Here is a 17,205-nt window from a genome sequence, read left to right as displayed (position 1 = left end):
GGGGTGCGGGGGGTGGGGCAGGAAGAAGCTAAGGGGGTACATAAAAGCTACTTAACTCACCTGATAGAAATGGAGAAAAAAGAAGAAAGAAAAATATGGCTGTTCAAGAGAGGATTCAAGAAAGCTATTGCTGTTTGAAGAAAGTGTAAGAGACCATAAAGGTATAGTCCAGGTCTGAACTCTTTCCACTGAGATCTCCTTTGTGTACACAGATATACACTCTCAGTCTCTGTCTAGGTTACCCAGACAAATAAAGTGGAAGGAGCATTACTGAAGATGGTAACTCGGCCTTCTAGGAGCTAGATCACTTGAAGGAGACTAAAACTCCAGTCCAAAGCCATTGTGATCTCACTGGTCAGTGGGTCTTTGGTGGACGTGTCTGTTCAAGTTCAGTCATGAGCATGATCCTAAAAAAAAGCAAAGGATGCTGTGCTAACTGTCCTGCATTGCAGCTTCTACTGAAACAGACAGGGCATACACTTTGGGTTGGTAAGAGGTAAAAGATTCCTCTGGTGATCTGGGGAACAGAAGAATTTAGAATTATCTTCCATAAGCCTTTCTTTTGCTTCGACCAGTTGCACCAAGCAACTATTTCTAACCTTTTTGAATGCCTGCTGGACACAGCGCTGATGAAGACATGTTTTTTTATAACATAGTGTTTTTCTTATAATAGTATGCAAAGCCTCTCCTCAAACTTTCTTAATCAATTACCTGTCTAGAAAATGAAAAGTCAGTGTTACAACTGACAGATCCTTAATATGATTGACTATGGCTGGTTTTAGTCAGCAAAAGGTCTCCAAGTAACAAATGGCTTGTCCATTCGTTCTCTGACAAGAAAGACTGTCGAGTCTTGAATATCATTTACACTCAATCAAATACTAATGTTGATGGAAAACTCAGGGTTTCAGTGACTCTAGATGTGCCCCACTGGGGCATGGAGAAATGTATCGCCACTTAACATGTATACTGCATAATGGATCTGAAAGGCTGTCCTACTCATTGCTGAGGCTGCCTCTTCATCTTGCCAGGCCTGTAGCTGTAAGATATGCATTAACCGAAATGACAAATTGCAGAAACACGTGTCTCTCAGTTGGCAATTCCCTGCTAAATGCTTATGAAACTGTTAACTACAGAAAACAAAAGATGGATGGAAGAAGATCACTTTTACAAAATTATTTTTATAGAAAAAACAAAGGAAATCTTTATGTATGCAAACTCACAGATATCCCGTATTTTACAGCTGAGGAATATCAATAATCTTTCCCTGGTAATCAGTCTTTATAAAGTCAGACACAGGAAGATTTGCACTTTATTATTGATAAGAGAGTCCAAATTAAAGAAGTGACTTGAAGTGGTTGAAATTGGCCTTGGGATAATAGTGAATGCAGAACATCTTCCTTCTCACCATATACGTGGTGTTTACAAGATTTTAAGATGCAATTCAAACAAATACTTTACCACATAATAAAATTGTTATGGCATAAAAAGCCGTAAGATTTCATTTTTTTTTTTTTTTTGTGTACACACTGGTTAAAATAAGATCAGTTGTAGAAAAGAACAAATTATTATTTTGCCAAGAAAGCTGGACCAGATCATCCTTGAGGTCCCTTCCAACCTGGTACTCCATGATTATTAAACTTCAGTGTCGTAAACATCAATATATTGCATCTATGTTTTTCCTTTAAAACACTGCAGAGTAATTATAGCAGGAACAAGCGAAGCTCAGAAAATTTCGACACTGGAGCTTTTTTGCTTTTTGGGGAAGAAAACCAAAAGAAAACAGTCATAAAGAAGTTCTGATATCAATTTCTAAATTCTAGAAAATACTTTGATGTTTTGCTTTGCCACATCTGGCCTTCAACTTTGGACCTCATCCAGTTGCCTGTAGAACTAGAGGGAATTTAGCTTAAAACTTTGGTTGTGCTGTTTTCTACATGGCATAATACAAACTGCCAGTTTAACTAGCATTTTCCTCTGTGTCATTTAGTAACACAACAGAAGTAATTTTCCTGAAGAATAGAAGCAACTCCCCTTTTTGTTTACTTAAAATTGCAAGTGACTTCTCAGTGGCACACCCAAGCTTTAAAATAAAGAGCAGTAATTTATTATTTCATTATTTCCATGTTTCCTCTTGGACATTATTTAAAGAATTATAAAGCATCGAATCTGCACTTATAGGTATCTAAATAGAATGAGTCTCTCTAGAGAGGAATCCCAGCACCTATAAAGACAACTAGTAAAACCAGCAATATGTGAGCTTTTACCCTAAAGCATGACACTCTCTTAAGGCCTTGGTCTTGCAAATATTTAACACGTGAGTAGTCCTACTAAAGCAAGACTCATTCATAGGCTTTTCACTATTGGAGTTTTCTTTTATTTATATATATTTTTAGGCAACATATTATGAAAGTTGGAAGGAGGAAAAAAAATGGTAATATGATGTGAGCTAACCGTCAAATGTACACATAAGGCCTTTGACACAGCATCTCAACACAGAGAAACCTCAGCAAAGTCAGTGGCTAAATCAAACCATAAGTTGGTGTAATAAAGAGAAATTGCTCAAGGCTTTTTCCCTTAGTCGCAAAAACCAATACTCCCAAGTGAACATCTTTCCTCTCCAGTGCAACATTATGCAGATGTGACTAAACCTAAAAGTAATTTCTAATAAAAGGTTCCAGCTTTTAACACAACGTATGTACTGCCTTTCTAACCCTTCCTTCGTTCATTGTCAAATGATGATGTAAAGAATTGCATCAGAAAACAACAACAAAAAAAGATAAAAATTAACTTAATTTACACAACCGATAAAAAAGTTTAAAGCAATGATAGAAAAATAATATAAAGGCTAGATACATTAAATGCCAGTTCGACAGTATTAAGCTTTGGTAGAGCAGTTAAAGAGCATAGCACCAATAAAATCCAATGTCAATACATGCTTCAGTACGCATGAGCTGTGATGAAAATGTAAATTTTGGCAAGAAAGGTAGTGTATGTTCCCTGACGCCACAGTTTCATTTCAACATCTAGCAAAAAGTCTTTAGGCTCTTTCACTTGTCGCTGAAGATAGACGATGCCTGTATATGAGTTCAGCCTTCGAGTGCTGAAGTAGTTTTCTTCATTTCCCTTGTTGATAGTAAGGATTATGTTGTCTCCAGCATAGGCAGGCGATGGTCCAATACGGAAAATATGAGCTGGGACCACGATATTGGTTTGGAAATTCAGCTGGTAATAGGTAATGCGCACCGGGGTATTCTGGCAGTCCACATAATTAAAACAACTGATTCGTTCACACCTCCTGAGAGATGAGAAATGAAGGACATTCAGTGTCCATGTAATAGCAGGTAAAAACACAGGTATTTCAGAATATTGCAAAAGAGTTAGGCAAACAGGAGTCCCAAACTTGGGCTGCTTGTTCTGCTTCTACAGTGCCCACAAAGCATTTGTAATTGTTAGAGTACAACAGTGTGAGAAAAAGATCACGGACACAGGGGGTTCTGTTGGACATGGGGAGATGTGTTGGGAAACTCCATGAGAAGGAAAGAGCCAGAGTCATGCTGCAAGCAGCACAGAGCTTGGAAGAGAAGACTGTGGTTCATCACTGACAGCACAAGCCTGGGACAGTGCTTGAAGAAAGTAAAAACAAAAACACTTTGAAAGGCACCTAAAACACGGGAATGGGAAGCAAGCTCCTCAGCTTGAAAAGCTGCTCAGTTCTATAAGGCAGGAAAAATATGTTTTAAGTCACAAGCAACTGAAGCTGTCTTCCCAAAGCACTGTCAGCCATCGAGGCAGGAAACGGGTAGGGAGATTTTGGGGCTCCTGAGCCTCAGCTGCTGAGAAGCTGGGAGCTGTGGGGGTGCACCATTCCCAGAACCCTGTAGCCTGGCAAGCTCATTCTCCTGCCCCCCTTCAATGTTTCAATACACTCTGAGGAACCACAATCTGAATATTAAACAGGGAGCCCCCAAACCGCTGTAGAAGTGGTGCACTGAGCAGCCTGGCAGCTACTGCAATGAGATGAGCAGCACGGACGAGCATATTTTTTTTTAAATTTACAAAAACTTAAACAAACAGAGTGCTTCTAGAGCTGCAAGCTCTGATGACTGCTGTTATAGCAGCAGTTGGAGGGCAAATGGGGGATCTAGGGCTTGGAAGAAGAAGGAGGCAAAACCAGACAGAAACTCTATATGGGGAAGGTCTATGTACCGCAGGTACCGAAGCATCTTCTTAGAGCTCTGAGCGCTTACACCCGCCCACAAACTAAAGCACTATGTAACATCCACAGCCACTGGACTGGGCTGCTTGCTTTGTTGCAACGGCGATACTTACATGTCAGAGACTTTTCTGTAGTTGGAAGGGCACTCGAAGGACAGGCAGCGGAAACTGCCCTGGATGTTATAGCAAGTCTCTGCAGCTGAACAGTTATGGGTTCCTATTGCACATTCATCGATATCTAACAAGGAGAAACACAAGGAAAAACACATGGTAAGTTCAAAAATAAGAAGTAATCACTATCTATGGGCTGTAGTATGCTTATGAGACTGTACGCATGAGAAGCAAGAGGAGTCTGTGGGTTTGGCTCTGCAAGCTGAGGGCTCTCGTCTTCACCACTCAGTTGCTGTGTGCTACCTCTGCAGTACCTGTGCCTGCAGACCAGGACTGCAAGACCCCCGACACCCGGGGTATGAAATGCACATTCAGGTGCAGTGTGTCGGGTTTATCTCTGTGCACAGACACTTGCTGGCATTGGGAGTGACAGGGTAAATCACGCTGATTCCAATTCTGCTAAAATTCATGTGTCTTTGGTGGAAAAAACCTGCCTTCCTTGACATTATCAGTTAATAAGAGATGCCGTACCACTTGGCAGTGTTTGCAATCACCAAGGGAGCCTCCTCTTTCCTACAAGCAGCTTGTGATCCTTTTCATGCTGTTTGATAGTTCTTCCCCAGCTTGGCAGAGAGTGTGGCCACTTGCAGCCACCCAGCACAAGGCCAGGGCTGGCCTTCTACCACGGGGGAAGTTTGTTTCTTTACCTGTACTTTGCAAACATTGACATGCTCCTATGAACCTAGCCATTCTCATTCCAAACACATCTGATGCAACACAGGGTTTAACTTTCAGTGGAGAATAAACATGAGAAGGAAAATAAGTTCTCAAAACCCAAGATCCTCCTGGATTGCCACTTCCCACTGCAATAAATACCAAACATGAACATCAAGATAGAATGCCTGTGCTCTCATATTCTCCCTTACTCCTGAGATGTGTTGTAAGTGATATTATAAACTAGGCTGAAAGGAAATAGAATAGAATAAGTAGATGGCAGTAGTCTCAGGCAGTGGAACCCTAAACTTCTCAGACGAGCCAAACTCTCCATCCCTGCAGTTGCTGTGTAAGCTTTCCACGGCTGTTCTGATTGAAGATAGTATTTAAATGGTTTCCTGAAAGTGATGTGTCCATTTTTACAGCTTCACAGGTCACTGGTACTCCCTGAACCACATGCTTAGAGCTAGCCTATGTCACACGAGGGGTTTCTAAACAAGTGTGGCTCTCATACGCTGTTCAGCACGTGAGCACAGTACACGTATGATAAGCTCCATAGCTGGGGGAAGCATCTAACGGATTTCACACAGCAGAGCACGTGCACAGACTTGGGCATTTGCAGACACTGCGTGCAAGCACAGGAGTATGAGAGACAGTCCTTGATGACAGGTAGCCACTGCTATAAATCACTCATACCCTGCATAACATGTGTGTGATCACAATGGCTCCTTCTGCACGGACAAGGCTGTAAAATGCCCACATATCCCAAGCAAACATTCCCCCATCATCCAATCTGCAGAGAGAACTTGCCCTCCCCAGAGCAGACACACGTGACAGATGGAAGGATACCCTATGTCTGCCTGCACGTTAGCCATTCACGGCCTGTTGTGACAAAAGCTATCTCTCAGGTACAAACAAATCTCAGGTACAAACACATCAGAATATAACCAACCCATGTTAAAAGCCAACAGGACCTTCTCACTGACTTTTTTGAGAAATGGAGAATTGAGAAAGCTGGGTTATAGCTGGAGAAGAATTTATCTATGCATGAAGGTTGCTCTGGATTAAAGCAGGGGGCAAATACAAAGCAAAATAACCACTGCTGTACAGCTGCACGATCCAGGAGATGTAAGCTCCACCAGACTATTATGAAATATGGGAACTTAAGAACAACACTTTAGAGCAAGGCATGCATTTTTTAAAATTTAAGTTAAATATAAATATCGCCCCTTAATGAGAAGTAATGTTGCAGGAGACAAAAAACTGAAGACTTAAAGCTCAAAGACACTTTATGGCCTAGAGCATAAACGTGGTTACCTAAATAATACATAAGCACAAACCCAAGCAATGGACCTTAAAATGCTGAAAACCAGATGCAGTAACAAGGATCCAGCTTGAGCAGAAAATATTGGCAAAGATCTCACAGTCACATTGTGTACTCCCAAATGTCTAGACAACGCACGGAGGCTTTAAAATGAAATAAATGCTAACAGACAAACCATGTGGACTGTGTAGGGCTCTGCAGTTCTGCGAATTGTCACAGAGGAGAGAGATTCTTAGAGGAAAACTATAAACTCCCGCTCTCTCCATTCCCTTGGGATGAGAACTGATCTCATACACTGAACTGACTGGTTTAAAAGTCTTGCAAAGAAAGGTATATAATAGGAAGTAGGAGAGAATCAAAGTAAATTAAATCCCTTGCTGATTCTCAGAAGTGCCCCTAGGTGAAAAGAAAATTTCTTCCACATTGCAATCATTGCCATGAGAGCACTCACTTCACCAGTTTGGCTGTGCTGCAAAATACCATAGGCAGTTTCTCCAAAAAGATCCATATGTTGAGATCCTATTACATGAGATGCAACTCGTCTGTTTGAAAAAAAAGGTACAAAGAATGTACCACCAGTAACTCTTAAGAACTGGAGATGAGGAGCAACTGGAACCAGATCTTCAGCTGGAAACCAATATAGTCATCTTGAGTTTAGTGAAGCCGACATCAATTTCTCTGACCACGTTTTCAGAGAGACCTCAATATATAAGCCTGCTCAAACTTGTAACTACAACTTGTAGAGCTCAAAAAAGAGGCACTTACCCAGGGGTTACTTCCAGTGCCTGACTAAATGCCAGATCACCCAGCCGTGCACAGAGTGCTGCACACATGCCAAGCTTTGCAAGTAGACCAACTTTGCTCTCTAAGCATGTACCAGGTGGCACAAGGATTTCAGAAAGCTTTTCCGAGTGTCACTGTATAGCTCACTTAGCAGGGCTAGTCTATACGATAGGAACCCTCTCCACACAGGGTCAGTATGCAGGGTGATGTCACACCACACCAACAACGCAAGTGCGATCCGCAGATCGGTGTGGCAAATCTTCCTCCACCTCCAGCGCCTGGAGCACGCTGGGTGCCTCCGGCTGGGGAGAGCTGTGCTGGCCCATTACCACAGTGACTCACACTGTAACTCTGGAAGATGTCCTCAGTCCTCTGCTCAGATCTCACTGCTGGCAGAGGTGGCAACTAACATGCCAGCACTCAGAGTTAGCATGAAAAAAACAAACAAACAAAGCCCGAGGAGAGTTATAGCTGCAGTTTTCTAAAGGTGACTTTTATGTAAGAATTTAAATGCACATGGATATAACTGCATTCATACTTAAAAACACATTTAAAAAAAAAAAAACCACAAACAATCAAACTTAAAAAAGATTTTGTCATTTAGTCTGTTTCTCTGCTCCAAAGTCAGGAGCAGGTATGCTCATATCATTCATGATTTACACAGTGTAAATTCACTGCTGTTACCACAGAGAAGAGAATTTAAGCTTAAGGAGATACATAACCAAAAGTTATGTGAAGGGTTCCTGAAAAACTAAGAGCAGGAAATGCCTGGTAGTTAGTGTAACGGACTGCAGGAATGCGTGTAAAGTACGTAAGGTAGTCAGATCTTCAATCATAATTACACAGTCAGTGCATCCTTTGGAAATAGGGGATTTTTACTTCAAAACCAGACAGCTGTGCAGCAGATGAAAAACACCACATATCCAGAAGACATTTCTGTGATTCTGAAGAAAAGGGGTGTGTGGGGAGGATACATGTCATTTACACTAACATGTAACTAACGCCAACATATTTAAGTTTAGGTTGCAGACTTCTGGATGTCCAAGTCCCCATTATAGCTTCTACATTCACTCTCCCCATTTTCTGCACGAAAGTGCAACTCATAATGAAGCCGCGGATTTCTACACCTGGCACCTCTAAAAAACCAGATCGCTTCCTGCTGTGCCAAGGTACACATACAGCTCATGCAAATAATCCAGTGCCTGAATTTGAATGAAGTGGGCTCCCTTAGGAATTAATTTAAACAATTAGCTCACATTGACAGCTGAGCTGCCACAGTACTTTTTTCTAACATGGGAAAAAGCTGACATTGCAGATACCAATATTTGGCAACTTTGCCAAACACTGGCTTTTTAACAGTGACTAATATAAAACATGGAGACTTGACAGAATAACCATAACAGCTTAGATTACTCCAATGATCAAAGCTTCGTTATATAATCCTTTCAGTTTCTAAACTCCTCATTACCTCGACAGGTTCTTCCATTTGCTGCCATGGTATATCCCTGCTCAGGACAAGCACACTGGTAACTACCAGGAACATTCACGCAGCGGAAAGTACAAAGAATGCCTGCACTCTGTGTGCACTCATCGATATCTGGGGGAAAAAAAACACAAATACAAACATATAAAAAAAAGAAAACCAGAAATCTGAAAAGGGAGGGTGTAGAACACAAAGCAATTCTTATCTGATGCATTTATAACATATTCTTAAACAAGACGCAAGCATGTAAGTTTGACATTGCCCTAGGACTGCTGATGGTGCTTTCTGAAATGCTGACCACAAGACTGATCCCAGAAATACTGGTTGCAAGTAGGATGGAAAAGAACGAGTCTAGAGCACATCGGAGTTTGAAAACTTCTCCCTGATACCTCTGTAATTCTTCTAGAATTGCTTTGGGGATTTTCTTGTGCTGGGAAGAATGTGAGCTTCTTCACCATTTCTTAAATCAAGATTCTCCAAATTTTCTATTTCAAGAAAATAGGGAAAATCCTTCCTTTCTCCATTCTGATTACTCTACTCCTCATTTGCCCACCATGAACAAGAGCAAGGCTTCACTCAGCTGTGGCTGAGTGGAGGCTTTAACTGATGCAGTATGGGTAAACGTATCTTCCCTTCTTATTTTTTCAGTCATAAGTTCTAGCCCCATAAAACAATAACCTCACTGGTTCTACAGTCACACAAGTGTGTTCCAGCCCCAAGCAGGAGACATGAAAATGAACTGCATTTTCCAGTAGATGGAGTTACCTTTTGCAGCTCCTGCAGTGGGCTGTAACTCACAATCATCCTTAGGCATCATGTGCAGCATTAGGTGCTGCTCAGAGTTAGACAGCCCTGACTGTTAAAGAGTCTACACATCTTTAACTTGACAAAGCAGTGGCCTTACCTTTACAAGAATGCCCATCTTCTGCTAGCTGGAAACCTTGCCTGCAGTAACACTGATAGGAACCATAAACATTGGCACACTCCTGGCTGCAGGGACTAGTATCGCATTCATTCACATCTGTATCCAAAAACAAACCCACAGACATTGCCACAATGGTTCAGAAGAGTATCTCTCATCTCTTGCCTCTGAGAACAGCTACCAGATCCTTCTGGTCAGAGTGAATAAGGATGGAATAATTTGTCCCAAGAAAAATGCTTCTACTCCTTGGCACAATACCAAGAAGTGTGAGGATGCCTGTTGCACCTGAATTTAATTTCTATATATGCCAATGAAAACACATACACATGCAAACGTGTTTCAGATGTTATACGTTGAGGTTGATTACATATTTACAATCATTGCCCTAAAAAAATCGTGAACTTAAAAAATGTCCTTTCAATTTAAAATAAAATTTTTCAAGTTTTGTCACTAAGCAAGTTTCACCTGTATTAACATTTGAATGAACAGTCTCCTATTCTAAGTTTGTTATGTTCTCCTTTTCTCTCATCTGTACAGAAAGGAAAAAATGTATGTAGGGGAAAGAAAGAAAGAAAGAGGAGAAACCTGTTGGCCTTCATCTGACTGTTTGAATGTTCAATTGAATAACTGCAGATTTGAGCACACATTAATCACGGGTTTACTGTATTTATATTTCACCTCAACTCCTTCTCTAAAGTCCCTTAATTCACACTGTAATTTATTCTTCATGGAAAAAGTGTCTGGTACCTTCGCAATGCTTCCCATCATAAGACAAGCGGAAACCAGAAGAACAAGTGCAATGGTAGGACCCAGGGGTGTTCTCACATGTGTGCTGACACAGGCGTCCAGGGTAATTCCAGCACTCATTTATATCTGCCAGCATAACAAGCAAATATACAACAACTTAGAAATAAAAGCATCAAACAAGATGCAGAAGGATAATTTAAAAATTGTCAGAGATTGATTTTCAAAGCATGAAAAGCTGCAACCTCAGGTTTTATGCTATCTGACTTTGTGCTCTAATTAGTGTAGAGTAGTGATAAAATACAAAATGTTGTATCATGGTCTCTTATGAAAAAAGTTGTGAAATCTTCAGAAAGATAAATTTCTACAGTGGCAGAAGCATAACCTATAAGAAATTACTTTGCAGATGACTTTAATCGATAACCTGCAGCTAAACCAAACCAAGGGCACCTGGTCCAAAATGACAGCACGGGGCAGCAGAGCTCTAAACGGCTGGTCGCGCTGAACGACGGCTGCTTTGGAGGTGATTCCATTATCTTTTGAGGCACTGCACTGCAGAACTAATAAGTGCACACTACAATGGTGCTATACACTGCCTTGAGGTCCAAGGCTCAATCAGTCATTTCATCTCATCTTGCGCTTCACATACCAATACAGCTTCTGCTGAATGCATCGTACTGATATCCCATCTTGCAGTCACAGCGATAAGCCCCAGGAAGATTATGACAAATCTGTCCTTCGCCACAACGGTGTACACCAGTTTGACATTCATCCACATCTGCAGAATCAGAGAAAGGAATTCATTTAAATATAGTTTGCTGAAAATTAATGTTTAAGAAGAGAAAATAAAAAAATAAAAAAAAAAAAAAGAAAAAGGAAAAGAAACTGCTAGGGTTGTCCCCTGGACAGAACAGCGAATATCAGCTTTTCCCACTGTGCTCTTCTCAGAGGCAGCTTTACATATCTCTAAGTCAAACTTCACAAAAGCAATACGTTATCTTTCAAGTGCAACTGGTAACTGTAACTGCATAGACCTTTCCCAGCATATTCTGCATTTCAATGTAAACACATTTTGATTCTCATCAAACCATGACATTTAAACACCCTATTCTGATGTTCTGCCATTATGTGAGTCACGGCAAGCCATTTAAAGCAAAACAAGAAATAGCCAGAAATTCTGCTCATCCCTTCAATTAAAGCAATTGCTATTTTCATCTCCAATTGCCCTTTCAATCTTCCTTCTGCTGTCTACCTTTGCTCTTTCCCAATGTTGATCATTTTTGTTTTCTCAGTCTACTCAGATTTTGATATTCCTCGTGGCCTCTCATCCAGAATCCAATACCAACAAATTAGTCACTTCTCCACTCACATGCATCACTTCCAATCTCATTTTAAAAATCCTCAGATGAAGATGAGAGTTTTCAATACACGTTGATTTACAAGACTTGCAACATGACTAAATAGCTCATCAGTATCTAACAAATCCCTGTTACCATCTGTGACAAGAAGCATCAAAAAGTCTGATTAACCATCAGAAACTTGTATTTCTCCAAGTATTCTGAGTTCTGACATTTCTTAAGCCATCAGAACCTGCTTCCTTCCTATTATTCAAATCTTCAACTACTTTTACAGTCCAAATCCCTGTTCATGTAATATTAATTAGGATGGTAGTCTGAGGCTGGGGGTTCTCCATAATGCCCTACCTGAGGTCACAAATATGAGCACTATTTAATTTTAAAGTGTTTCTGGGCAGTTCTCCATCAAACAACAGCCTTGGAGAGTGCTCCAGAAAGCAGTCATTTGTTGAGAAAATGATAGGGAAGTTAGAGTTAATTATCACAGAAAGTTATTTATCACAGAAACTTGGATTTGGAGAAGTGGGTCAACCCTGATGAGAGGTGCCAAGAACTACTTTGTTCAGTATTTCAGCACCAATTCCCACCAACACAGTCCCTGATGGCACCGGGGTGAGGGATGGCAGGGAATGCCACTCACCAAGCAAGGGATTCCTGACAGGTTCATAGATTGCTGCTGAAACACTGTCTCCCCACTTTCTTTTAAGATCAGAGGTAGCATCAAAACAAGGAGTTTCTAATGCAGATACAAGTTTGTAAAGTAGCAGTTTCATTTGCAATTAATTCATTTGTGCAACCATTTCATTACTTCATCCAAAATTATATATTCCATTGAGTTCAGACTTCAATTAGTTCTAACTGTGCTATATTTCATGATAGTTACAGTAGTTTTCAGTTAAATGTAAGAGGTAGCTTTTAATAACTCATTTACTAAACTAGAAAATATGAACATTATAAAGAGAGAATAACCCTCTAACAGAGAAGATGGCCCTACAAGTGTAGTTCTGCTGGAGAAACATGTGCAGATGATGTATTTACTACTGTGACTAAATCTGAATCAGGAATCTAATTAGCTATTGTAATGCCTTAAATAAACTAGCCTTTGTAACAGAGAGCGGAAATTAGGATCAGATGCTTTTCTTTTCTCCTCTCCAAGCTTTCTGTCTACTTAGAGAAAGTCATACCAGAAAAATACCAAAAGAGATAGACTGCAAACAGAGCGCATACAGCAAAGACAGAGAAATCACCAATTAACATTGAAGATTTTTCTTCCCAAAATCTAACTAGGAAGCTTCCTTATATGTGCTCCTTAAAAGCATTGTCAATCATGTAGAGAGAAAGTATCATCAGTAATTATAATACATTGTGTTATCTCATCATGCTTTAAAGATACAAATGCTGTATGAATAATAGCAATTTCCTCCTCTATCACATATTTACACATAGTCACTTTCTTTTAGGAACAACTGGGAGAAAAAAGCTGGATTCTTTCTATAAATCATCAGTTTGAAATTTAATAATTTGCCCTAGCCATTAGCATGGCTTGAAAACAAAGGCCATTAGCTCTACAGCCAGGACTTCTGTGCTGCTCAGTGGTGACTGACGACTTGTGAAAGAAACGGTATACATGGACACGTTGGCATGGTGGTAACCCTAAAGCCATTTTCAGGGTCACCACACTTCAGGTGGTGCAAACATACCTAACCCAGTTGACTTTGCTGAAACAGGACTGACTGAAACCAGCTGAAGAACTGTATCTTCACAGCAACTGAGAGAGATGGGACTTTTGGACCTTCCCTTTGTACAGGCAAAATATTTCAGGCTGCTATATAATAAGACAGCAAATAAGACTGCACTGCTTTGCCCTGAATTTATGAATACAATGCCCTAGAGGGCAGGAAGCTTTCTCAATTTCCTCAGTTACACACATAAACTGTCCCCATCTTCTGCTGCTTCCAAATCTTCCCCACATTCTCACTGGCCAAGCATAGTCTGGATAGTCCTGGGGGTAAATTCATGAAGGGAGAACAGTGTAATGAGGAGCAAAAAGGAGAATGCGGAAATTGATGTGGAAATGGGATTTTCTAGCTATAGCGCTATTTTTCACTACAAGTTTCTAGTCGTGACCAGCAAGGCTTCCACCCATCTGTAGGATCACAAAACTATATTTTGTTTATTTTTTGATCGTTCCTTTTGTTAAAAAGGAACATAAGTATTTTTTTTTTTTTTTTTTTTTTTTCTGAAGTTGTTTTATAATTTCCTATCTCGTGTAACACAGAACATAGGGAATTCAAAAAAACATAGCCAGCCTTGCCTTGGGCACCAAGGACCAAGCTTTCACCTCCTTTGTGCCTAGTGTGCTCTCTAATAAGAGATGAAATCTGCTATTCTGAGTCAGTAACTCCATAAACACATTGGAACAAATACAAATCAGTATCAAGCTGCATGCCAGCCTATATGAATATTTCAACAATCTCTTCACAAAGAAAGTAAGAATTTATCCTAAACATACACACAATTGGATGTAAATGGGGAGCACCATTCGTGGTGCTACAGAAAACATCCACTGAGTACTACTCCCATGAGTCCACAAACTCAGTGGTTCTCGTTTGCCCTCTCCCATGGCTTCAGATCATATCACTTACAGTGAGATACTGCAAAAAATAACAAAGGAACATGGTTTTTACTGACAGCATGAGTTTAAAAAGCAACTAAATCCCATTCACTCCAGAACAGAAGCCAGTAAATCCCATACGCAGACAAAACCTGTGTCACCCAGGGAAACTCCATGCAGCAGTCAGACATCAGTGCAGCATCCTGTAGTGTGAACAAATCACTGAGCTGCTTGGACAGCAAATGCATATGAGAAATTCCCATTCCTCAAATACATTTAGGAATCCAGAGGTAACTAAAAACCTCCTTTTAAGACCAAAATGTACTTTTTCCTCTGAGAGGGCACCTGACCAGACGCTGGAGTCTGACCTTACCAACGCATCGGGTCCCCTCCTCGTTGGAGTGGTAGCCTCTGCTGCATGTCAGCATGTTCCTTTGGCAGGTGTAAGACCCAACGGTATTGATGCAGTTGAATCCTGGTTTACATGGCTCAGGGAGAGATGTGCATTCATTAATATCTAGTGAAGAAAATTAATTAGAATAGTGAGAGAAGCTAACTTTTATGGTCTGTTTTCTTCCATCTGTCACTTCTTTTTCTTCATTTGAATTTATTGTGGGAAAAGTTAAGGTTGTTCTAGTAACACTTTCAAATTTAATATGCAAGTATGCATATCTTTAAAAGGACAGCAATGTTTAAATTAAATTCACAGCAGGATTTGAGGAAAACTACATGTGGTCAATATACACTCCTTGGACAGGCTAAAAGAAACAGGAGTTGGCCAGTGCTGCTGTGCATATTACAAATATATTGCTGGTCACACTTACCAACACAGTTTCCCTCAGGGTCTTGTAAAAATCCATCCATGCAGCGTTGCTTTGACTCGCAGTAGAATGATCCTTCTGTATTCTGACAAATGAAGTTTACTTTACAGCTATGAGTTCCTCTCTCACATTCATTGATATCTGTTAATCAGATCAAACCACCAAATTGTGACTAGTTAAGCTATAGTTTTTAGTAGCCTTCATGTCTTCATGACTAGTTAACTTCTCAGAAAGAAGTTAAGCATTATTTAAAACAGACTCTCAACACTGGCTATGGGAAATCTGAGATTTAGGTATGTTTGCTCTTGGACATTCACTTCAGCATAGGCTTCAGAATTTGTCAGGTCCTGGAGCAAAGCTGATTCAGGTCTCAACTGTCTTGTTCACAGCATCTCTTGTAAACCACAAATAGTGAAACATCTGCAGTTTTAAAATCCTGAAGACTCAATTTAAAATTAGGAATAAGGTACACATAATAAAACGTGCACCACACTCTATCAAAAGCAAAACAGTCTCTTATTCCTTATATAGTTCAGGAATTCTAGGTAGAAAGCCAATTCCACTGAAATTTATACTAAGAGGGCACCTCATTTGAACAGGGCTGGGATTTCACCGTGTACACAGGCACATGTGTATATATATGTACTTATGTACACAGAACAAACACTTATTTGACTCTAAAAACTTCTGAAAAAATCTGAGAGGTTGTAATATTAGTAACAACTTTAGCTTTTTTTTTTCTTACTCTGCAGTTAAAGCCCAACACAGTTTTTAAATTTTTTATTATGTATATGAAATTATTTATCAAATTATAATCACCAACTTAATGCTTGCTTTCTAGGCACATTGAAACCTCTTCCTGCAAGTTTCAAACTTATAAATTTACACTCAACAGATACATGTTGAGTAACTACATGGATCAGCTGCTATAGTGGCACTGCTTACATTTTCCAGTTGAAGAAACCCCACCTGGGAACAGACTTCAGCTATAAATATGTTGAAATTCAGTTCTTGTGATTATTTTCAAATGCTGCTTTAACATATGTTGGTTCCTGAGAACACTGCCTATGATTAACAAATGGAGGAAACTCTACAACTGAGGAGTTCCCACTCCTCCAGGCAGACAAGGGGAGAACTGCTGGGACTTCTCTTTCTATCCTAACTCCTCAGTCAAATGTTAAGGACATGAGGGAACATCATCCATCTCCCAGAAGGTACTATATGGTCTTCCTACCATATTTATTGTCTGAGACAAATAAAAAATGTGGAATTCAGTATTTCATAAACCTCTGCAAGTTCAATAGTTATCTGTAGGCAAATTTACACAGAGTAGTTCTGGAATTCTAGTCTTTCTTATAATCAGGTAATTTAAAGGCTACTTTGAAACAATCTTGTAGATTTTATAATCTGTTACAATCTATTTTAAAAACTAGAAAGTAATTTTGATGAGCAATAAATGCTACAAAGCTACAGAGTAAGACAACAGAACAAGACATTCACAAGCAGCCTCTTCAAGTAAACCAAGGTTTACTTATGACAGCTCTATATAAAGCAAGATTTCTGATAGTTTTGATTTTATAACCCTACGTTATATGTCAGACTTGAGTTCTTTCCTTAGGCATCTCTTCGTCAAGCTGTCAGGACACTCTGTGTAAAACATTTAGGAGTAAATAGTACTGACTTATGCCCTGGAAGGCAGAGCACATGTGTCTTGCATACTCCTGTGCTGCAAAGCAACTTCTGCTGTGCTATGACTACTGCTGTTAGCTTCTCCATTAGAGCTCAATACAGGCCAAGAACGGGGAGATGAAGAATAACTTCTTAACCCCAAGGCCATTCAAATTGTAAATAAATACAGACAGACCTCCTAAACACAGGAAGGTCTGGACCAAGTCAGCCCCATGATCCATTCAGGCTGTGATTCAGTGTTCAACAGCAAAGAGTCTCAGACCCTTCAGAGAAAAGCAGAGCTACCCTGAGGAGCTAACAGGAATTCCTCTATCAGTAAGGTCTCTCTCTAACCCCTTAAAAACAGGGTAAATCCCATTCCATAAGATTTCATGCATTTTCCAAATTATTTATATTTATTGTTGGAAAGTGTTTCAAATAAATGAATGTA

General features: G+C 40.0%; 1 protein-coding gene across 1 annotated transcript in view; it reads right to left on the bottom strand.

The window, feature by feature from the left end:
* Window positions 1-2,844: 2,844 nt before the first annotated feature.
* FBLN2 (fibulin 2) overlaps window positions 2,845-17,205 on the bottom strand; it is a 94,028-nt gene continuing 79,667 nt past the window's right edge. The window contains exons 10-17 of the mRNA XM_026857719.1: window positions 15,090-15,227; window positions 14,639-14,782; window positions 10,946-11,074; window positions 10,300-10,425; window positions 9,535-9,651; window positions 8,616-8,744; window positions 4,330-4,453; window positions 2,845-3,295 (exon numbers count right to left, since the gene is read on the bottom strand). Coding sequence (XP_026713520.1) covers window positions 2,938-3,295; window positions 4,330-4,453; window positions 8,616-8,744; window positions 9,535-9,651; window positions 10,300-10,425; window positions 10,946-11,074; window positions 14,639-14,782; window positions 15,090-15,227 — 1,265 coding nt within the window. The 3' untranslated portion in view covers window positions 2,845-2,937. The remainder of the gene's footprint in view (window positions 3,296-4,329; window positions 4,454-8,615; window positions 8,745-9,534; window positions 9,652-10,299; window positions 10,426-10,945; window positions 11,075-14,638; window positions 14,783-15,089; window positions 15,228-17,205) is intronic.

Source organism: Athene cunicularia (assembly GCF_003259725.1).
Source record: "Athene cunicularia isolate RWA chromosome 12 unlocalized genomic scaffold, athCun1 chr12_part1, whole genome shotgun sequence".
NCBI classification, from domain to species: Eukaryota; Metazoa; Chordata; class Aves; order Strigiformes; family Strigidae; genus Athene; species Athene cunicularia.
Note: the sequence above shows the minus strand (reverse complement) of the source record. Positions and strands in the feature narration are given on the sequence as shown.